Source organism: Sciurus vulgaris (genome assembly GCF_902686455.1).
Source record: "Sciurus vulgaris genome assembly, chromosome: 3".
In the NCBI taxonomy this organism is placed as follows: domain Eukaryota; kingdom Metazoa; phylum Chordata; class Mammalia; order Rodentia; family Sciuridae; genus Sciurus; species Sciurus vulgaris.
In genome coordinates this window covers 65,341,195-65,365,956 of record NC_136463.1, presented here as the reverse complement: position 1 = coordinate 65,365,956, position 24,762 = coordinate 65,341,195, and the positions used below count along the sequence as shown (strand labels likewise).

Sequence of the window (24,762 nt, the reverse complement as noted above, 5' to 3'; positions counted from 1 at the left end):
AGTTGTGGCTCAGAGGTATTGTGCTTACCTGGCACATGCCTCAGCACTGCGTATCAATAAATAAAATAAAGGTCCATCCACAACTAAAAAAAAATTAAAAAAAAAAAACTACTGGGTGAATAGCTGACATCTAGTTTTATAGGATGCTAGGAAATGTGTATTCAGATGAGAAATTGCTTTTTTAACTTTTAAAAATGGGATAGGGTAACAAATTCTTAAAATAGACAAATACAAAAAATAAGCAACATATTTGCACATTGCCATCACCCAGAATTAATTCTTAACACCTTGGCATATTTTCCTATGAAGGAATCATTCCATTTTATAAAAATTAAATATGACTATTAAGAATTTTAAACAACACATGAAAGTACAAAGATGAGGGACTGGAATTGTGGTGTAGTGATAGAGCGCTTGCCTAGCACATGTGAGGGCACTGAGTTCAAACCTCAGCACCACGGATAAAACTAAATAAAATAAAGTTAAAAAAACTGCCTCTGGAAAAAAAAAAGTACAAGGATGATAATTTGAAAATCACTGCAAGGTTTATACCCAGAAATAACCATTGTCAACCATTATTCAAAACTGCTTTTTGTACTATATTGCTATAGATAGGGGTGTATATAGCAATGTGGGTGACCAGAATTATAAATATTTGATTAGTTAAAAACTAATATATAATTTCATCCCAAAGAAAGAAAAGGAAACTAAAGTGAAAATAAAGGAATTGTTGAAATTAAACATATATTCACAAATTAATTCTAAAACAATTCAAGGAAATGACCATATACTTAAAGATGATAAAAGTTGCAGTTGTAGAGGATGGTGGTACATGCCTATAATCCTAGTTACTTAGGAGGCTGAGGCAGGAGGATTATAAATTCAAGGCCAGCTTTAACAATTTAGCAAAGATTCTGTTTGAAAAAATAAAAAGGGCTGGGCATGTAGCTCAGTGGTGGAGTATGCCTGGGTTCAATCCCCAGTACTGCACACAAAAAATAAATAATAACATAAATAAGTAAATAAAAAATGAAAAAAATGCCTTGAATATAGTGTTCTCTTTTGATTTTTTTTTCATTTCAGGAATTTTCTTCTTTATTATGCTTTGGAATACATCTTCTGTTTTGGGGCTGTCTACAAAGGGAAATCAATTATATGTATTTGGAACTAGATTTGTCTTTCATATCTAGTAATTCTTTCTGATTTTAGTAATTTCCTTGACTTTCTTACCTGCATTCACTATGATGGTCTGAACCTTTTCTTCCACTTTGTGTTGCTTGTTCTTTGGTTCCTTGCACTTAAACTGTACCATTTCATTTCATTCTGCTGTTTTATCCACTTGTCTTTGAGTTCTTGTTATGTTGAATTTATGTTCTTATTAAGTCATACTATAGCTAAAAGAACTTGTGACAAACTCTTTTCTTTTTCTTGAGTTATTTTCTACTAGATCGACTTTTTCTTTTCTTCCTGTGTTGTTTGGACAGTTGCCATCCTTCTATACTATTTCTTTTCCTATTCCTTGTGTTTGGATGGTTCTGCCCTAATTTCTATTTATTCTGTTGTGGTATGGACGCTTTCTTCCTAGGCCACTGGAGACCATTTGTTTTCATTGTGAATCTCCAGTTTAGAGGGTTGACATTTCCTTTTCCAGTCACTCTTTTTGCTCCTGGTGTTAGAATAAGAGAGGAGAGAAGAGGAAAGTACTTCTAAGATTAGTGCAATCTTTGCAAGAATGCCTGGACTTTCTGCTTGCTTTTATTTCATCCATTTATTCATTATTTTATTCAACAAATACTTGTTTGGCTCTTGGTTTATTATGAATATTCTGATAAATACCAAGTTTGAGTGTTTCCCTCTGCCTAATTTGTTTTTTAAAACCAAAAATTGATTTCAAATATTTCCAAATGCCATATTTTATGAATTAAGATAATCATGATTATAGTAATTTAAGATAGAATATAATGGATTATGTTAGCAAATTCCCTGTATTGACCCATACCTGTTTCTGGAATAATCCTGACTCATGGGTGTTCTTGGAGAATTCCTAAAATCAGTGCTTTAATTCTCAGTTTTAATTTTTGTTCCTCCTATATTGCTTAACTCCTCTATTAAGTTTATTTACTTACTTTTATTAATATTATTTTGATTGAGAAATTATAACTATATATTTTTGGAATATAATGTGATATTTGGGTATAGGTATACAATGTAGGATGATTAAATCAAGCCAATTAACATATTCATCACCTCCATTATTTTTAGTAAGAAATTTGAAATTTACTCTTAGCAGTTTTGAAATATACAATACAGTATTATTAACTACAGTCACCCTGCTGTGCAGTGTATCTCAAAAACTTATTTCTCCACCTCTCTAAAACTTTGTACCCTTTCACCATCTTCCCATTCCATCAATTTCCGTAACCACCATCCTACTCTCTACTTCTGTGGGTTCAACTTTTTAGATTTCGCACATAAACAAGATCAGTTCATATTTGTCTTTCTGTGCCTGGCTTATTTCACTTAGTGTAATATATTCTAGGTTCATCCATGTTGTGCAAATGACAGGATTTCTTTCCTTTTTTTTTTTCTTTTTTTCTTACTGAGAATTGAATCCAGGAGTGCTCTACCACTGCGCTATATCCTTAACCCTTTTTATTTTTTTCTTTTGAGACAGGGTCTCACTAAATTTCCTAGGTTGGGCTTACATTTGTGATCCTCCTGTCTCAGCCTCCTGAGTCCCTGGGATTACAGGTGTGTGCTACCGTGCCTGGCTAGAGTTTCCTTCTTATAATGCTGAATTAATAGTATTCCATTGTGTATATATGTCATATTTTCTTTACCCATTCATCTGTTGGTGGATGCATAGGATTATTCCATATCTTGGCTATTGTGAATAATGCTTCAATGAACATGATAGTACAAATATCTCTTTGGTGTATTCCTGTATTTAGTTTAAAATTTTGTGTATTATGATTATTGTTTCTAAGAATGCTTTTATTCTTTCAGTTTAAAGTTGTGTTTTACTTATATTCTTAAGAGTCTGTAGTAGGAGATGGGATCCTATTTTGAGGTCCTATGAGGAGACATCACAAGATAATATGAATTCATCTTTCATGTAATTGCAACTAATTCTATCCTCCACAACATACTCAAGCCTGACTTTGCAATCATATGACTCTGAACCAATGCAGTTAAAACTTTATATACTCCTCTTTTTAATATGTATGACAAGTGTTGAGGTTACAGAGGGTATGGAGACAGATAAGCAAACAATTGCAAGCTATTGTAATGAAGGATATACCAGAAGAAACCAGTGTGTCAGAGGAGGAGCACCAATAGAGTAGGTAGGCCAGATGTTTTAGATAATATAAAATAGCTGAATCTTGATTAAGGAGTTGAACAGATGTTTAAAAAAGGGGGATTGCTTTTTGGGAAGTCAGAGCAACAACATGTAAAGATAAACAAAAAATTCTAAAAGAAGACAGGTATGGTGATGCACACTGTAATCCCAACTACTCAGGAGGTTGGGTCAGGAGCATCCCAGATTTGAGGCCAACCTGAGCAACTTACTGAGACCCTGTTTCAAAATAAAAAAATAAAAAGGACTGGGGATGTAGAGCATGCCTGGGTTCAATCCCTAGTCCCAACAAACAAACAAAACAGGAGAGCATTTCTTAAATTGAGTGATTGCCTATAAATACAGCTAGACTCAGGAGAACTGCTTGAACTCAAGGCCAGCCTAAGCAATATTGATTGAACTGTTTCAAACAAAAAAACAAACAAAACTTGCACAGAAATATTTATTGAACATATTTAATTGCCCAATCAACAAATCATTGAGCCATCCTATATGACATGATGTAAAAGTATTTGGAACACTCACTTCCCTCCACATACCACCCCTATCCCACCCCAGTCAGGGGTCTTGGTAAATTGCCCAGGCTGGCTTCAAACTTAAAGTTCTTTGACCTCCTGAGTAGCTGGGACTAGAAGCACATCCCACTGTACCCAACTTGGAGCACTTGCTTTTAAAGAGAATTGCTTTAAGGCTATTTCACCAGCAATCATTTAATGAAACTGGCAGAAAAATGTAATGATAAATCAAGTTTAAAGTCGAGATGTTACACATAAGTGCCACCCGGTGGAAGTACTGTGAGATACAATTGTCCGTGATCATTTATAATAAGCAATGTAATTAGCATTTGAAAACATGGAATTATTGAAATTATTGAGTAATAATACAAAGAAGAAGAGAAATGGAGAGAAGGCATGCTCACAGATACTTCTAAATGTCTACCATTTTCCTAGTATATCTTTTTTCAAATGGATAAATGAACAGGTGATGATCTCTTTGTTGATGATGACATACCTCTTTTTTCATGTTTTATTCTAGTATATGAAGATTCAAAGTAACTATTTTAGAATATTTTTTCTATTGTCTTAGTTTTAATTACTCTTTGATAATGCATTCAACAATACAATAGTGAATAGTGTATTATTAGATAGGAATGTGTCTAAGAATGTGTGTGTGTGTGTGTGTGTGTGTGTGTGTGTGTATTTGAGACAGAGAGAGTGCATATGGGTGTGCACACCTGTTTCATGAGACCAGGGTAGGATCAGAAAAGGGGAAAATCAAAATACAAGAAAATTAAGAATACACACACACGCACATTATTACAAAACAATGAAAAGATACAACCATTATAAAGTATTATATATCTTGCTAAGGGATGCATAGCAGAGAAAGGGAGAAAGAGAGAGAGAGAGAGAGAGAGAGAGAGAGAGAGACTTTTAATAGAACAGGTTTCATGTAAGAAACTCAAAACTCACTTGGTATTCTACCTGCCATTCTTTCTTACTTTAAAAGGAACTTTGAGAATATTATTTACAACCTTCATATATTGACAGAAACTATTTACAATATAGAATATATATGTCTATTTGGGATTTTTGTTCTGTTTTGTATTATAAGTCAAGTATTTAGAAACATAAGAATTATGTTTTAGTAGCATATCAGGTTTATTTTGAATTTCAGAGCACTTCAATCCCCAAAAGACAACTCATTCCAGGAGATGAAACTTAACCATATGTCACTCTTAATGCAAACTTGTGGAAATGGATATTGTACTCCCATCCACATTTGAAAAAAACAACAACAGAAGTCTTAATTCTTAGATTTCAGTGGACTCTCATTAGAGAACTGTATTGTCTTGTATTCAGGCCAGAATAAACAGGTGTGAACAGATGGAGCCCTCCTGAAATTCCTGTTAATCTTACAGAGATTCTACCCTTTTCATTTCATTGTTTGGATGGTTAATTTGTTTATCAATGAATAAAAACCATTTCAAATATATTTATTTTATCCAAACATTATTAATGCAATTACTGAAAAATTAGTTAACATTTTATTTTTTTTTATTTTTTTTTATTGTAAACAAATGGGATACATGTTGTTTCTCTGTTTGTACATGGCATAAAGGCATACCATTTGTGTAATCATAAATTTACATAATGTTGTTTGATTCATTCTGTTATTTTTTCCCTTCCCCCCACCCCTCCCACCCCTCTTTACCCTCTATACAGTACTTCCTTCCTCCATACTTGCCCCCCTCCCTAACCCTAACTCTAACCCTAACACTAACCCTTCCCTCCCCCCCATTATGTGTCATCCTCCACTTATTAGCGATATCATTCGTCCTTTGGCTTTTTGAGATTGGCTTATCTCACTTAGCATGATATTCTCCAATTTCATCCATTTGCCTGCAAATGCCATAATTTTATCATTCTTTATGGCTGAGTAATATTCCATTGTATATATATACCACAGTTTCTTTATCCACTCATCAATTGAAGGGCATCTAGGTTGGTTCCACAGTCTGGCTATTGTGAATTGAGCAGCTATGAACATTGATGTGGCTGTATCTCTGTAGTATGCTGATTTTAAGTCCTTTGGGTATAGGCCAAGGAGTGGGATAGCTGGGTCAAATGGAGGGTCCATTTTCTAAGGAATCTCCACACTGCTTTCCAGAGTGGCTGCACTAATTTACAACCCCACCAGCAATGTATGAGTGTACCTTTCTCCCCACATCCTCGCCAGCACCTATTGTTGCTCGTATTCTTGATAATCGCCATTCTAATTGGGGTGAGATGGAATCTTAGGGTGGTTTTGATTTGCATTTCTCTTATTACTAGAGATGTTGAACATTTTTCCATATGTTTGTTGATTGCTTGTAGATCTTCTTCTGTGAAGTGTCTATTCATTTCCTTAGCCCATTTATCGACTGGATTATTTGAATTCTTGGAGTAAAGTTTTTTGAGTTCTTTATAGATTCTGGAGATTAGTGCTCTATCTGAAGTATGATTGGCAAAGATATTCTCCCACTCTGTAGGCTCTTTCTTCACATTGCTGATAGTTTCCTTTGCTGAGAGAAAGCTTTTTAGTTTGAATCTATCCCAGTGGTTGATTCTAGCTTTTATTTCTTGTGCTATGGGAGTCCTGTTAAGGAAGTCTGATCCTAGACCAACAAGGTGAAGATTTGGACCTACTTTTTCTTCTATAATCTGCAGGGTCTCTGGTCTGATTCCGAGGTCCTTAATCCATTTTGAGTTTAGTTTCGTGCATGGTGAGAGATGGAGATAGCTCAGCTGGTAGAGTGTTTGCCTCGCAAGCACAAGGCCCTGAGTTCAATCCCCAGTACTGCAAAAAAAAAAAAAAAAAAAAAAAAGTGTGTAGTTAACATTTTAGATAGGAGGACTCTTTTCACCCCACCGCCCCCAGACTTTATGAATTCCCCTGTTTGACAAAGAATTTCTTAGTAATCTGCTTCAAGAGAAGGCTAAAAGGTACTGGACACTGTGATTCACACCTTTAATCCCAGCAACTTGGGAGGCTGAGGCAGGAGGATTGCAAGTTTGAGTTCAGCCTTAGAAATTTAGTGAGACTGTCTCAAAGGAAAAAAATTTTAAAAGACTGGGGTGTCTCATTGGTAAATCCCCAGTACCAGGGGAGGGAGGGAGGCTAAAAGAAAGAAAATCCTGTCTGAATTTTTCTTGGTACATTTTAAGACAAAGGTAATATTGAGTTGTTAAAGTACTCAGGATTTTTCAAATGCCAGTCTCATGAATAACTGTGTACCCCACAGCCCCAAAATTTTCTGCTAGTTGGTTATTTGGAACTTGGAACCCATTTTACAAACGGATGCAATTGTTTAATATGGTGGCTAGGGTCCTTGATATCTAGGTGCTGTGTATTATGGAGTTCTTAATCAGAGTTGTTATTTTTGTGATGAAATAAAAATGCTACCTGAAGAATAAGGCATCACCATGCACTAGCAGGAAAAGGAATTTTATTTAAAATCTCTAAATCAGTCACATATAAGACCTTTATTGTGACAAGGGTTCATGCAGTGAGGGGTGTGGATGGCCAGAGGTAAAGAAGACCCTCCCAACACTCCAGAATGAGGAGCTAAGGAAAGCAGAGCCTCCTTCCCCTCTCTGAGGGCTCCAGAGGTTGGTACACTTCTATTTCCACTGCCAATTATCAAATCAGTTGGATGTGACCTGGGTCATATTCTTGCACTGATACCGTTTCACTGTTTGTTTATTCCACTGTTAGTCTATAACCTCTTGCCTCCAAAGTAGTACGAAGTTGGGCTTTTTCAGGCGAGGGCTATTAAATAAAGGATTATCTGTGCATGTGTGGTCTGCTTATCAGGTCTGCTCACTCTTGTTATGAGACTCTGGACTCAAATTGTCATTTGTGTTCTCCATTTCCAATTATCTTTAACACACACACATTCTTTATCATGTGACTACTATATGTAACAAAAGAATTGAGACTGGGTGAGTGTGTAGGGGAGACAAAATTTTACCTCTATCCTTTCAGGGTTTTTTCCCATGCTGGGCCTGAGAATTAATTAACCTAACACAGATCAATAGGAAAAAAAAAAAAAAAAGTTTTATGTGGCATGGGAGCCTTCATAAGGAAATGAAGCTCCAAAGAATAATGTGTACTAAACTGATCGAATAGTTAAGTGTGGCTGGGCGCAGTGGCTCATACCTGTAATCCAAGGGTTTAGTGAGGCTGAGGCAGGAGAATTAAAAGTTCAAAGCCAATCTCAGCAATTTAGCAAGGCCCTAAGCAATTCAGTGAGACCCTGTCTCTAAACAAAATACAAAAAAGGGCTGGAGATGTGGCTTGGTGGTTAAGTGCCCCGGGTTTAATCCCTCATACAAAAAAAAAAAAAAAAAGTTAGTGCGACAAAGCAACTAAATTATGTGAGGAGGGCTAGAAGATAAAGAGTTATTTTAACAAGACCTTTACAGAATTCTCTCTGTCACAACTTCCTATCCTTGAATATAAGAATGTTGCTTCCCTTGGACTAATTACAGGAATTTCATCTTCTGCTTTTAAGAAACAGAAGGAAGGTCAAAGTGATCTTCTTGCACCTGCTGTTTATTTTTCTAAGTGCCTTAACTCAAGTTAATTCTTGTGTCAAAGTGGCAAGCTTGTGGGTGGTATTTTCTGAATACCTTTAAATGCATACCCTGGGGGAAAAACTCTCTATGTAATTTACTATGTGTAGTTACCCCAATGGAATGGGTATTGATACTGTGGACACAGCTAAAGGCTGTCAAGTTTCTTTTGTGGCAAAGGATACAGATACTTAAAGAGATTGTTTGTTATGTGAAGCAGGATACAAACAACATACTTCCAAACAAGGTCCCCCCAAAGTTCTTTATTGGAATTATACCATCAGCGTGGATCAAGGTATAGAGTTTCAAACCATCCTGATTTGCCTGGGACCAAGAAGTTTTCTCAGGAATTTTTAGTGTTATGACCAGGAAAATCCCAGGCAAAGTGAGGCAGTTGGCTAACCTGAGAAGTGTACTTTGCACTTTTCTCAGATGCATCCTTCAGTAGGCCTGGGCTTCAGGCCATCTGAGATCCACCCCTGAATTAATCAGCTTAAGAATAATTATATACAAAAACTATAGATCCTGTTTAGTAAGATTCAGATATTAACTTTTGATTCTGCCACACTGAGTATTGTATCCCTTGGCCAGTAGTAATGAGGGCCATTCTTTGATTCTCTTCTTCATGGCCATTCTGCTCTTGCTGAGTGGTGGTTCACTCTGAGATGATCACTGATAGAATTGTTTTATAGCAATCATACAGCCTGAGACTTTCAAACTGAAATGGCTCTACTTTTCATTTATTTTATTTTTTGGTACTAGAGAGTGACTCAGAGGTGCTTTCCTACTGAGCTACATTCCCAGTTATTTTTATTTTTATTTTTTAATTTTTAGTCAGGGTCTTACTGAATCGCTCAGGGCCTCCCTAATTTACTGAGGCTGGCCTCAAACTTGCAATCCTCCTGTCTCAGCCTCCCCAGTTGCTGGGATTACAGGTACATGCCTTCATGCCCAGCTTCCACATTTAAATTTTAAAGAGAAAGTCATCATAACTGTACCCAAAGATTGTGTCTTTCTTTAACATGCTCTGCTGAATCCAGGCTGTGCATTTTCCCCACAATGGTATTTATCTGACTGGTTTTCTATTCTGTCTGTAATTCATCCAGCTCTTGTAATTTTGCTTTGTTTTGCTCCTTTTGTTTCCCATGTGCTTTGAGCTGTAGCAGGAAAGACAGAAGAAAGAAGAAAGACAGAAGAAAGGGGAACGATGGGTTTGGGGGAGTTAGAGGGAATGATATATTGAAAAAATATATGAGAACACTTTGAGGAGAAATGAGAGAATTCTATGCCAAAGAAATGGGAAGGAATGGGTAAATGATCCTCCAAGTTAACTACTTCATAGGTGATCTTCAACTGTAAAAAATCATGTAAATCAAAGAACTGACTATTCAGCAATTCCTTATTGCCTGCATTTCGTTGATAGAATTGTAATAACAAAGTATCACAAACTGGGTTGTTTGAATAACAAAAATTTAATTTCCCATAGTTTTGTAGGGTGAGACAAGGTGTCAGCAGAGTTGGTTTCTACTGAGGGTCTTTCTGCTTGGTTTGTAAATGACGGTATTCTGTCTTCACCGTCTTCCTTCTGTATGTGTTCAGATTTCCTCTTCTTATAAGACACTAATCATATTAGGTTAAGGCCTACCCCTATTGACCGTAACATTTTAACTTAATCACTTCTTTAAGACCCTGTCTCCAACAGTCACATTCTGAGGTATCAAGGGTTGGGCCTTCAATATATGAATTTTGGGAGAATACGACTTAGCCCATAACATTACTAACATTATACTTTACCAGTAGGAACAAAATTGTTTGTAAAATTTTGTATCTGGTATTTTTATTTCAGCGGATATTAAATGAGGCCTTTGTTTAATTCATCTGTTAAGCAAATTTTTGAAAAATTAGAAGTACATTACTGCTTGTTTAAATATATAATTAGTAGTAATTGTGTTTTTTGTTTATTTATTTATTTATCTATTTTTGGCAATATTAAAGGTCAAAACCAGGGCCTTGAGCATGCTGAGCAAGTAGTCTACCACTGAGCTACACTGCCAGCCCTCAATAATTATTTCTTTTTTTTTTAATTTATTTTTATTGTAAACAAATGGGATACATGTTGTTTCTGTTTGTACATGGAGTAACAGCATACCATTTGCATATTCATACATTTACATAGGGTAATGATGTTTGATTCATTCCGTTATTTTTTCCTCTCCCCCACCCCTCCCACCTCTCTTTTCCCTCTACACAGTCCCTCCTTCCTCCATTCTTGCCCCCCTCCCACCCCCCATTATGTGTCATCATCCACTTATCAGTGAGCTCATTCATCTAATAATTGTTTCTTAAAAGTTACCTCTCTGAAACCAGGAAGCTAATTTCTCCCCAAAGTCTATGTGAACACACCATTTCTTCAGTGATAGATAAGAGATATATTCTGTCTACTTAAATATTCTGTACTCATTGCTTGCAGGCTTCTTGTAAACTACCATGGCTTTCAAGAAGTTTGGACATTAATACCTAAGATAGTTTTCAAACATAGTTTTTTTCCTATTACTCTTTACAGGAGATGGGGGGTTAGCTGGGGGTTGAACCCAGGGGCACTTTACCACAGAGTACATCCCCAGTCCTTTTTACTTTTTATTTTGAGACAGGTTTCTAAGATGTTGAGGTGGGCCTTGAACTTGCAATCTTCCTGCCTCAGCCTCCTGAGTTGCTGGGATTACAGGCATTCACCACAATGCACAACTTTCTATTACTCTTTTATCACCTACTTCATCAACTCTTAAGTATATCTACAAGTAAATAAGCTTGAATCTCAATAGCCCAGACTGTGTACTTTTAATTGTAGCTACCAATCTATTAAATGTGACATTTACCATGGTCTCAAGATTAAGTCAGAAAGGAAAAAAACAGTATTCATTACATTGGGACCTAGTACATAACCATAAGTTGTCTCAGTATATTTCAAATGTTTAAGAGTTCTGTGAGCTACATCTCTAGGCTTTTTTATTTTTTATATTGAGACAGGGTTTCACTAAGTTGCTGAGGCTGGCCTTGAACTTGTGATCCTCCTGTCTCAGCCTCCCAAGTTGCTAGGATTACAGTTGAGTGCCACCACACCCAGCAGTAGTTAGTTATATTCTTAAGTTAAGCTGAGCAACTATTTTGATTCATTACTTGGGAGAGTGTAAAAACACAAAGGCTACCACATATTTTCACTTTTTTTCCTGTTCTGACCAGACACTGACAAATTTGTGTAATGATTCTATTTGAAATTTGATTTGTGCTTGATGTTGGCAATTGGTAGTCTTTATGTCATACAGCCCACAATTATAGAACAATTAGAATATGCTTACTCAAAAAACTCATAAAATCCAGAGAAAATTTTTAACTAATTCTTGATTCAGTAGCATTCCCAGGGCCAGGAAACTGAAATGACTTTGACGTCTATTCTCAAAAGCTAAATATAAAACAGAGTTATTGTTCTCAAGAACTAGTATTTTTTTCAGCATTAAAGAATTGAGCCATAATATTGACAGAAAAATGCCAATTATTCAACAATTATACTATATGAGTAATTTAGAAAAATACCTACTATTCAAGCAAAAGGTCATGAAGATCAAACAACAGGACCAATTACCCCAGAGCACCTCATTGGTTCTCCAACTTTAGCAACCATCAGAATCACCTATGGGACTTGTTAAAACACAGATTGCTGGACCCTAACCCCAGAATTTCTGATGCAGTAAGTCTGAAATGGGGCTCAAAATTTTGCATTTCTAACAAGTTTTCACGTAATACTGATGCTGTTCCCTACATTAATACTTTTCCATGTTTGCCTCTCTTTGTTCCACCAAATATGAAAACACAAGGATTTTGCCACTTTTTTGGATCATTATTTCTTTATGAGGGCTCTGTAAAACTTGTGTTATACATTTGTGCTTTTCGCCTTTTGTCTTATGTTGATTTAGTTCTCAGGCCCTGCCAAAGACCTTAAAAGGGTCAAAAGATTTTACCTCCTCCCATATACTTACACACTCATAAATCCAGCCCCACTCAGAGAGCAAGTGACTGTTCCTAAATCCTAGTCCCCAGTTTTCAGTAGAGAGGATCTGAATGGCATTGCTTAGGTTAAGTGTCCTTTCCTGGTCCAATCATTTGTAGGGTTGTGCAGTGTAAATCTGTCCTTGGAGCAATGAAGAAACTCACTGACTGAGCTAACACTTCAAGAAGTATCGGCTCAGAAACTCTGCTAGTGCTTGATCATTTCTTTATATCCAAGATACTTTCTAGCTCTCATGAAAAGTGGATCAAGAATGTAATGTTCCTGACCTACCAAACTGGCAAAAATTCAGGCAGCAACACAGATGGCGAGGCTGATGTGGGACTGCAAAAGGGCACAAGCTTCTCAAAAAATACAGACATCTTTTAACTTCTAAGCTAGAAATCTCACTTCTTGGGGAATTGCTATTCAACAAGGGAAGAGAAATGGCCCAAGAACATAGATATTTTCAGTTCCTACACTTAAAAAAAAAAAATAGACAAAGAATACCTCATTGTAATATCAAAAGATAAAAACTACTCAGAATCCCCATTCTTTACAATAATTAAACATAGTCGGGGCTGGGGTTGTGGCTCAGTGGTAGAGCGCTTGCCTAGCATGTGTGAGGCACTGGGTTCGATTCTCAGCACCACATATAAATTAATGAATAAAATAAAGGTAATCAACAATTGAAAAAAATATTAAAAAAAAAATTAAACATAGTCAGCCTTGGAACTCACATGCTTTTCATCTGCCACAAGCCAATAGAAAAGCTTCATTCAATTTTGGAACTTTTCATCCACAGGAAACATTTTAGGATTGCTTCTATTTCCTACTGTGAGGAAAGTCTACCTTATATAATGCCAATGTGACCTCAAGAGAAATTGCTCCAAAAATATCTAGTCCCACTGGCGTATGGTGTACAATGTCCACCTCTGCAGCACAGCATATACAGTGGCACTCACATGAAAAAAAGTACTGGGTGTTATAGTGTTCACCTGTAATCCCAGGGACTCAGGAGACTGAGGCAGGAGGATCACAAGTTCAAGCCTGCAGGTTTGAGACCAGCCTTGGCAACTTAGCAAGACCTTGTCTCAAATTTTAAAAAATTAAAATTAAAAAAAAATGGCTGGGGAGGTCGCATGGTGATAGAGTGCCCCTGACCCAGTTTAACCAAACCAAAACAAAACAAACAAATGGACAAACAAAAAATACCTTTAAGTGATAAGAAATAATATGGGAAAAAAACAAAAAGAAAAAAAATGATATGGAAACATTTTTGTAGCCAGTGCAGTTCATATATTTGGACCAAACCCCTTGGAAAATCCAAATAAAGGACATAGTTTTAAGTCATCTCTCTCTCTCTCTTTCCCTGCAGTTCATCTCTTCACACATTGCAGACCTTAAAAGTGATATTTTTGAGGAACTCCTCAAGCACCTTTGCCACTGTGCAGACGAATTCCGGGAGGTCATAAAAAGTGATATAAAGAGACAGATGTTTGCTGATCTCTTTCTATATTGTGACCACGGGAAGGTAGGTTAAGGCCCTTAAAGCATTCCTTCTCACACTATTTGTTATGAAGGACCAGTTTTTACGTCATTGTAGTTGTTGATGATATTTTAAATTTCAATACATTATGGATCAATGTGTAATCAATGAAAATGGATAACTTGGGGGAGGGACACACAAAATACAATCCTCATTTTTATTATCAGATTCAAATCTGGTTTATTATCACTTTGTCAATTTGCTATAAAAGTTTCTAGATGTTATTCTCAATTTTTGTATCTTTCTTATTATAGGCATGTACCAACCTACAAACCACAGCTTGAGTGGCACTACAGGATTTAGCATTTGTTTCTAAATGTATCTCTTTCCCATTCCTAAATCAGTAGATGATTAAAATTGGTTTTGCTTTTTCTCTTTGTTGGTAGCGTCCTATATAAAAGGGCTGCTAGAAAATCTACCACTTTACTATACTGGTTCTTAAAAACAGAAGGAATTTCGATCAAAAAGTTTTTCTAAGAACTAGCTTGGGAGGACATCTCTGTGACAGAATACCAAATGGACTTGCAAAATTAGATATAAACTTTGCTGGAATGTATTTTGAAGTATTCATATCCCCATATTCCAGAAAGGATTTCAGAAAGCACACAATAATAGAAAAAATGCAGGAGTTAGGGGAAGAGAAAGGATACTAAATGAAACTGTAAGTCAGCCATGAAGACTTAAATTTTGTTGTGGGTTATCTATAAGTTTGAATCTAAGGTTTCTGGGCAGTAAGTGTGAAAAAGGAAACACAACACATTATCAACAATGTTTGTAATGTGAATACAAACTGGTGCTAAGAAGTAGTACAGAAATTTAAGGGTCAAAGTTTAACCAGGAGTTTCTCCTGAGGGTGGTAATTAAAGGGCCCTATGTGATAAAGTGAACATCTTTGCTGATGGATTTACAATAAATGAATCAATGACATCTTATGACAGTTCCTTATAACCACCTTAAGTACAGGCAAGTGATACAACACTTGAAAAAGCAATTCTTAAAAGAACCAATATATTGCAATGTAGGTCCCTGCTTAAGTCAGTAATATATTCCATAAAATCTGAAATGTTAATTTGCCTTTTAGGTAATTTCCTTGAACATTGCTTCTTTTAACAAAGCTTGTAATAAATATTGTGTAACATGGATGTCAAGATTTTATTCCATGGTAAAATGCCTAGAGGACAACTGCTTTCTGTTGTCCGATTTAACACCAACTTACATGCATAAAAAACATAATGAATTAATAACAAACATAGAGAATTAATGAAGTAAACCTTTGTTTACTGTGCTCTTTGTCTTTCTGTCCATCATTCAAACACTAGTTATGTGATGATCTTAGAGGGAAGGTACATAGAGTCCAGAATAAAGCTGTTAATTGAGTTTCTGAATGGATGTTCCATGACTGAAACAAGAGTTTGGAAAGCCTGAACTTTAAATGGCAAATGCTGAGCTCTTAAAAAAGAAAAAATCACGGAGTAAAGAAGAATGGAAAACATGATATCAAAACAGTTTTTCTCTTACTGAGAGAAGAATAATTAAACATAGTCCTAGAACACACATGTTCTTGTATGTCACATACCAATACTTGCAATACATAAAAAGTAATTCAATGAATAAAAATAACTTCTACAACATAATGAAGTAAACTAATTAAAAATATCAAGAACATATTAGAAAAGAAGATATTTTATAACTAATAAATACAAGAGAATATGTTCAGTAAAATTATTCATCAGAGAAATGTAAATTAAAACCACAATTCGATAAAAACTAAACTACTAGAATCACTAAAAAAGACTGACAACCCAAGTGTTGGCAAAGATGTAGAGTAGTTCTTTTAGATTACTGGTAGGAATGGTACAACTGTTCTGAAAACAGTTTGGTAGTTTTTTTTCTTTTCCTTTCTATCCCTCTTACCTTCATTCTTTCTTACCTGGTGATTGAACCCAGGCCCCCAAGTGTGCTAAGCACGTGTTCTACTACTGAGTTACATCCCCAGCCCAAGGTAGTCTCTTAAAAAGTTAAGCATACCCTTATCATGTGCCACAGCAACAGCAATTTCATTCCTAGATATACCTAGAAGAAATAAAGTGAAATGAGAGAACTTAAAATATATATATACACTAAAAGACTTATACATGAATATTCTTAGCAGCTCTATTCATAATAGCTCCAAAATGGAAACAACATATCCATTGACTTGTGGAAAGATAAATTGTAGCATATCCATGTACCCATATTATTACTCAGTAATAAAAGGGAATGAATTAGGGAATGAAATACTGATACAGTCAGTGATATTGATGATCCCAAAAATATACTCAGTTAAAGAAGGCAGAAGAATATTCTATAATTTCATTTATAGAAAAAGGAGAAATAATCCATAGCAATAAAAAGCAGATCAGTGATTTCCTGGGGCACTTTTTTTTGGTACTGTGAATTGAACTCAGGGATGCTCTACCACTAAGCTACATCCTCAGCACTTTTTATTTTTGGAGACTGAGTTTCGCCAAGTTGCTGAGACTGACCTTGAACTTGTGATCCTCCTGCCTCAATCTCCCAAATTGCTGGGGTTACTGTGCCTGGCAATGGGAAACATTTTGCAAAGAGGCAAAAGGGAACTCTTTAAGATTATAAAAATGTTCTGATCCTCACTTTGCAGTTGCTGTATAGGTGGTATGTGTTGTCAAAATTCATTAAACTTGAAATTGGTGCATTGTGTTGAATGTAAGTTATACTTCATTTAAAGCTGATTAAAAAGATAAGAATGTTCATAGTGGCATTATTTATAACAGCCAAAACTAAAGCAATACAGATGCCTACCAATAACAGAATGAATAAATAAATTGGTTTTTTTTTCTGTTTTTTTTTTTTATTTTAATTAAAAATCATAAATTTACATAGGGCAATGTTGTTTGATTCATTTTGTTATTTTTTTAATAAATTGTTATAAATTCATATAGTAGACTGTCATATAGCAATGAAAAATAAATTACAGTCAAGTGAAATATGAATGGCATCCATAGATGTAATGTTGAACAAAAGAAACCAGGTATGGTGGCACACACCTGTAATCCCAGCAATTTGGGAGGCTGAGGCAGGAGAATCACAAGCTCAAGATCAGCCTTGGCAATTTAGTAAGGTCTAAGCAACTGAGCAGCCCCTGTCTCAAAATAAAAAGGCTGGGGGATGTGAATCAGTGTTTTTTTTCCCCTGGTACCAAGGGAAAAAGAAAAAACACAAGAAGAATATACCATATAATTCCATTTAATGACATTTAAGAACAATCTATAGTGATAAATATAAAAATAATAGCTATCTTTAGGAAAGTTATTTACTAAGAGAAACCATGCCTTCTGGCAGTGATGAAAATGTACTATACCTTTATCTGGTACAGTTTACACAGACAGGCAAACATTCATTGAGCTAAATACTCAGGATTTGCATACTTTATCACATATACATTACTCCTCAGTGAAAAGGTCTTAAAATTATCATTGATGGTTTCTTGAGCTGAAGTACCTATTGAAGGAAAAGGATTAAAAGACAGATAGGCTGCTTTGTTTGACCATAATTATAATAGTGATGATCCTTTGCATTACCAATGGGTGAGCTTCCTTTCATTGCATTAGAAAGGTTATAGAAGCCAGGCATGGTGGTGTATACCTATAATTCCAGCTACTTGAGAGGCTGATGCAGGAAGATCCTAAGTTCAAGACCACTATCAGCAACTAAGTGAGGCCTTGTCTCAAAATAAAAAATAAGAACAACTGGGAAAGTGCCCCAGGGTTCAATCCCCAGTACTAATAAAACAATTTTTAAAAGGAATGAAAGGAAGAAAAGAAGAAAAGAAAGGTTATAGAAAGTAAAATACAAGCTTAGCTCAGGAGTTGGGTGCAGTGGCACATGCCTATAACCCCAGTAACTCTGGAGACTAAGGTAGGAGGATCACAAGTTGGAGACCAGTCTCTGCAATTTAGTGAGATCCTGTCTCAAAATAAAAAATAAAAAGGGCAGGGAATGTAGCTCAATGGTAAAACACCTCTTCAGTAGTGTGGGGGGTGGGGGCAGCAGGTGAGGCAAACTCAGGTCTGGGAGCATAGCTCAGCGGTAGAGCATGTGCTCAGCATATGCAATGCCCTGGGTTTGATTCCCCAACATGCATGCGCACGCACACACACACAGAAGACATGCTCAGGGCTTTGAATTCTTAGCTCAAATTGAAGTCGGAAAACCAGAAAGTGTCCATGATTATTATAAAGAAAATCTCTATTTCTTGTAGCTTTGGGGCAGATGTAGATGAAAAATCAACCCCAAAATTTGACATGACAATTAAAATGTAAATTGAGTTCATAGACTTGCTGAGTTTTCTATATTAAAACTAGAAAATTGCTTGGAAAATAGCGGGATCCTGAGAATTGGAATAGCTACATTTGATGGACTCAGGGAACTGAGTCACAAATCTCCCTAAACCAGCCTCCTCTAATATCAGAAACAATCCTTTCCCTCCAATATGAGAGTATTAGTTTTTCTTTCCTGTGGGCTTTATAATAACTTCACTTGGGGCAACTGACTTGCAAGGGGATGCCTATTTTCCTCAAGACCCACTATACAATATTTATTGCTTTTAGACTAAAAATTGGAGTTAGCTAACATGTGGAGACTAAATAATATGCTATTGGTTGACCAATAGATAGCAGAAGAAAACGGGTATGAAATAAAAGAAATAATTAGAGGTAAATGAGAATAGCAACACAAGATATCAAAATCTCTGGGACACTATGAAAGTAGTTCTCAAAGGAAAGTTCATTGCATTGGGCTCATTTATTAAAAGAATAGAAAGTCATCAAATGTTATGGTTTGGATGTGAGGTGTCCCCAAAAAGCTCACATAGTAGGGTATGACTGGAGGAAGTGGGAATTGTGGTGTGGCTTTGGTGTATATATTTGTATGTGACCAGTGGAGTCTCACTCTCTGCTTTCTGATCATCATGTGAACTGATTCCCTTTGCCACCCTCTTCCACCGTGATGTTCTGCCTCACTTTGAGCCCTGAGGAATGGAGCTGGCTTTCTATAGACTAAGACCTCTGAAACCGTGAGCCTTCAAACACTTCCCTAAAATTGTTCTGGTCAGATCTTTAAGTCATAGCAGTGAAAAAGCTGAATAAAACATCAAATAACCTCGCATTACACTTCAAAGTCTTAGAAAAAGAAGAACAAATCAACACCAAAAGCTGAAGAAGACAGGAAATAAAATCAACGAAATTAAAACAAACAAACAAACAAAAAAAAGTTCAAAAAATCAATGAAACAAAAAGTTGGTTCTTGGAAAAAAATAAATAAAATTGATAAACTCTTAGCCAAGTTCACCAAGAGAAAGAGGGAAAAAACTCAAACCACCAAAATTCATGATGAAAAAGGAAATATCACCAGACACTACTGAAATACAGATGATAATCAGAAACTATTTTGAAAATTTATATCTGATAAAATAGAAAATGTTGAAGATATAGATAAATTTCTGGAGACATATGATTTACCCAAATTGAATCAAGAGGACATGGAAGATTGAAACAGATCAATTTCAAGCAATAAAATTAAAGACCCCAGCCAGGCATGGTGGCACATGCCAGAGGCTTGGGAGGCTGAGACAGGAGGATCAAAAGTTCAAAGCCAGCCCCAGCAACTGCAAGGCACTAAGCAACTCCGTGAGACCCTGTCTCTAAATAAAATTTTAAAAAAGAGTGGAACCACCATTTGACCCAGTTATCCCACTCCAAGTAAATATCCAAAGGATTTAAAATCAGCTTACTATAGGGCCCAGGTCACATCAATGTTTATAACAGCTCAATTCACAATAACTAAACTATGGAACCAACTTACATGCCCTTCAATAGATGAATGGATAAAGAAAATGTGGTATGTATACACAGTGGAATAATACTCAGTCATAAAAAAAATGACTTTTGCCAGTAAATAGATGGATCTGGAGACTATTATGCCAAGTGATATAACCCAATCTCCAGAAAATCCAAAGGCAATGTTCTTTCTGTTATGCAGATACTAACACACAATAAGTGTGTGTGGGGGGGGGAATAGAAGTTCAGTGGATTAGACAAAGGGAAGGAAGGGAAGATGAAAATAGGAAAGACAGTAGACTGGATAAAACTTTCCTATGTGCATATATGAATATACCACCAGTGAAACTCCACATCATGTATAGCCACAAGAATGGGATCCTATTTAGAATAAGTTATACTCCATGTATTTGTAATATGGCAAAATATACTCTACTGTCATGTATATCTAAAGAGAACAAATAATTTAAAAATCTAAATATATAACTACTATACCAAAAAAATTTTTTTGAAAAAATACTGGAGTCAGATCTCAGTATGCCCCAGGAGTACTAGTGCAAAGTTTGTCTTGGGAAATGATTGCTGCTATTCTAAGAGAACAGCAAGGTTTTGCTAATTCAAAGCAGCAGACACCTGGGGAATGATGTGGGAATTGATTACAGTACTTTCAGAATAGGAGGATAGATATAATATTGGATTGTCTCAAATTTATCAATGTGGTTTTACTTAGAAGGTTTACTTAGCAGTAATATTTTGAGTATCTATGAGCAGCTTGTTTGGTAGGTAACTCAAAGATGGCCTAGGTTCAATGAGATTGAGATGCCAGAACCTTCTTATATAATAGGGAAAGAAAAAAATTTTAATTTAAAGATTGCTAAAGTTGATTTCTTGTGTGTTGCCTGAACACATGCACCTCCACCAGATTGCCCAAGAGAGCCCAGGTGACACTCCCTTGAGAAGAAATCAAGAAATTAATGAAGGGAATGACAGCATTGATAAAAATTTTTGTGATATCTCATGGTGAGAGATACTGCCACTTAGGTGAACTTCTGATTTCAAGAAAAATGATTTGAGTCCAGAATGACAGAAGATTCATGATACTTAAATGCCAGAGACAAAGTATACTAGTCAAATTAGTGCTCATAAATATTATTGATAAGTGGCGTTTTGACTTAATCCCAAAACCCATCTTTTAATGGGATCCAGTTTGTCTAGGATTCACATTGTGGTTATTTCTCTAGATCTGAATATATAACCAGAATTACCATAAAGAAAAGTGGGAATTAAACTGGCCATCTGAGTGTTTTGACATGCATGGATTTTCTGGGTGATCATGGTTTCCTTAAGAATTAGAATGTCTTACTATATTATTGTTGGCTCTATTTACAGAAAAGCACTAATTATGGAACCAGAAAAATGAAGTATGATACCACAATAGAGAGTCTTGGCCTCTTACCTAGATCCCAGACTGAAGTCAGTTCATGTACCCAGAACTCTTTGTCTGAAAGGGAGGTTGGATCTCCTGAGGAAAAATTCTACAAGACTTCTACAAGCATGTGTGATAGATCTTCCTCCAGGCCTTCCTTAAAGGACCTACACCTATTTACTAGGCTGAATATAAATTGAGAAAAGGGAAATATTACAGACCTTACAGAATTACCAGACACTGACTCCAAGTTAACACTAAGCCTTAGGATCCCAAAACACCCCGATGGTAAAATCAAAACTTCTGTTGGTCCTTGTAAACTGCTCCAGAAAAAAAAAATAACACATGACAGATCAATAGCCAAGAAAAAGAGGACTATGTCAATCTAGTCCAATAAGGATTCCACACCTGGAGTAGCTGCTGCAAACAAAGTCACAGTAATCTTGTTGAGATGTACTCCCCCTTCTTTGCAGATAAAACAGGAGAATTAGGCTACTCTGACACAGCTGTGTCTTACCATGGCTTCTAATTCTAGTCTACTGATTAAAGCTAGGACTGATTCATGTCAGTTGATAAATACTATTTTGGCCCAATTATATCACAGGACTTCGCTGTGGTTATTTCTGATCCTGAATGTTTACTTGGAATAGACAACATCCAACAACTAACAGAATCCTCACATTTGTTCTCCAAATTGGAGACTGACAATTATTATGAAAGACAGGACCAAGTAGAACTCCTGAGTTTCTCATTTGACAAAATGGATAAAAATCAAAAAATCAGATAAAAAAATGAAACAGAACAATTCCATAGAAATTAGATATGAAAAATAAAGAATACAGAGAAAGTAATTCTATCACATTCTAACCTAATTCTCCTGTTTTATCTGCAAAGAAGGGGGAGTACATCTCAACAAGATTACTGTGACTTTGTTTGCAGCAGCTACTCCAGGTGTGGAATCCTTATTGGACTAGATTGACATAGTCCTCTTTTTCTTGGCTATTGATCTGTCATGTGTTATTTTTTTTTCTGGAGCAGTTTACAAGGACCAACAGAAGTTTTGATTTTACCTATCAGGAGTAGCAGTACACTTTCACCACCTTGCCTTAAAGCTAAAGGAGCTGTCCTTTCTCTATTATAATCTAGTATGCAGAGCTGTTGATTGTATTGACATATCACAGAACACCACACATATGCACTACCTTGATTATGTCCATCATGGTAATTGGACTTGATTAACCAGAAGTAGTATTAGAAGCCATGGTAAGACACATCTGTGTCAGAGTATAGGACATAACAATCCAGGGTTTACATAGCCTGGTAAATTTTTAGCAGTCCAGTGGTTCTAAAGAATTAGATGAATTCTGTAACTAATTAGTAAATTGCTATAACCTTTATCACATACCACTAAGTAAGAGGCACCATGCTTATTAGACCTTTTTTTTTTTTTACATTTTCAAAACAATCTTTACTACATTTGTATGTGCTTGTCTTATAAATTAATTTGTGTATGTTGCTCTGAGGCATTAATTGAGCCATCACCTGCCAGAATGAATTCCAGAAAAAGAAAAGGCTTTGTAGGCTTTTCTATGCTGCAGTGCACAATCCTTTTTTTGCTTTGTGCCTTATTATCCAAAGATCCTACAGTATTTTAAGTGTATATGACAAATGGGAATGCTGTGGCAAGTCATAATAGTAGAATAACAGTATAGATCCCTTGAGTTTTGGAACAAAACCCTGCTCTCTATTAAAGTTTGTTATTCTTTGAGAAACAGTTCCTGTGTGTATTTATTTATTTATTTAGCAGTGCTGGGGATAGGACTCAGGGGTGCCTGACTACTGAGCTCCATCCCCAGCCCTTTCTATTTTTTATTTGAGACAGAGTCTCACAGAGTTGCTCTGGCTGGTCTTGTGATCCTCCTGACTCAGCCTCCTCAGTAGCTGGGATTGTAGGTGTACACCATTGCACCTTGTATGTTTACCTTCTTTTTAATGAAACTATACACTTAAGATTTGTGTGCTTATCTGTTTATATGTTACATTTTTTGAATGTTTAGTTAAAAAGATTGAGATGGGAAAAACAGAGGTCCAAATACATCAAAAGGTCAAATATACATGAAGAACAAGTTAAGGAGAATTTCCCTGATTTTTAAAATAAAGTTATATTAATTAAAACAGCTTGGTTTGGTGCTAGAATAGACAAATCAATGAAACAGAATATTATACCTGACATCCAATCCATAAGCATGTAGAGATTTAGGATAGCAATATAAATTAGTGAGAAAATAACTAATTAATAAATGATATTGAGAAAATTGCCTTTCATACTGGGAAAAATGTAAAATTAGATTTCAACATCATTCATGAGGAAAATCGAGTTTTATATGATCAGAAACAGATACAGAAAACAAAATTTTGAAAATTTTAGAAGCAAATATTGAGCATATCTTTTGATTTTTTTCTAAAAGATATGCCAAGTAAGCACAAACCATAAATTATTCCTTTATTTGACTGCCTCAAAGTTAAAAGCATTGATATGTCTAATCTCACCAAAAGTTAAATTACAAGATAAGAAACAGATTAGGGAAATATATTTGCCGCATTAACAAAATTTTGCAAATTAATAAGAAACAGACAACTCTTCCCTATTGAAGAATGGAATAAGTACATGAAGAAGCTATTCACAGAAGATTAAAAGATAAATACATGGTAAATTTATGAAGATATATTTAATCTCACTAATAATCAGGGAAATGCAAATTGATGTTACCATTTTTATAGATCAGATTGGAGAAATCATAAACTAACAATCTCAGTATAGATATGGAGAAATGATAGATACTCTCATTTCTAGTGAGAATGTTAATTGGTATGGGAAACTTATGGAACAATTTGGCAATAACTACTAAAATTGAGAATGTATGCAGTACATAATACAGTAATTCCACTTTATTTACTTTAGAGAAATGTTTATAAATGTGTGCAAGATGTGTATAAGGATATCTGTTGCAGCATTATTTTGATATCAAAATACTGAAAATAATCTAAATATTCATCAATAAAAGAATTTTAAGGAAATTATGGTGCTTTCACATTATGATACTCTATAGTAGTTAAAGGGAATAAAGTATATTTCTGTATATACAAAAATCAGATCTCAATGTTGAGTAAATAAAAGCAATTTGAAGAAGGATACATATATCTGTTTTGTATATGTACATTTCTGTGTGTACTTTAGTCATGATTTCTGGATGTTGAAACACAAATGTTAGCTTTATCATTTTCTTTTTTTCTTTTTCTTTCTTTCTTTTTTTTTTTTTTTGTGGTGCTGGGGATTGAATCCAGGGCTTTGTGCTTGAGAGGCAAGCACTCTACCAACTAAGCTATCTCCCCAGCCCCAGCTTTGTCATTTTCT

The 24,762-nt window shown here is 35.5% G+C and overlaps 1 protein-coding gene across 1 annotated transcript in view; it reads left to right on the top strand.

Annotated features, from left to right (window-relative positions):
* Positions 1–24,762, top strand: part of EFCAB5 (EF-hand calcium binding domain 5) — a 120,878-nt gene that overhangs the window by 52,009 nt on the left and 44,107 nt on the right. The window contains exon 7 of the mRNA XM_079130770.1: positions 13,896–14,055. Within this exon, the coding sequence (XP_078986896.1) occupies positions 13,896–14,055 (160 nt within the window). The remainder of the gene's footprint in view (positions 1–13,895; positions 14,056–24,762) is intronic.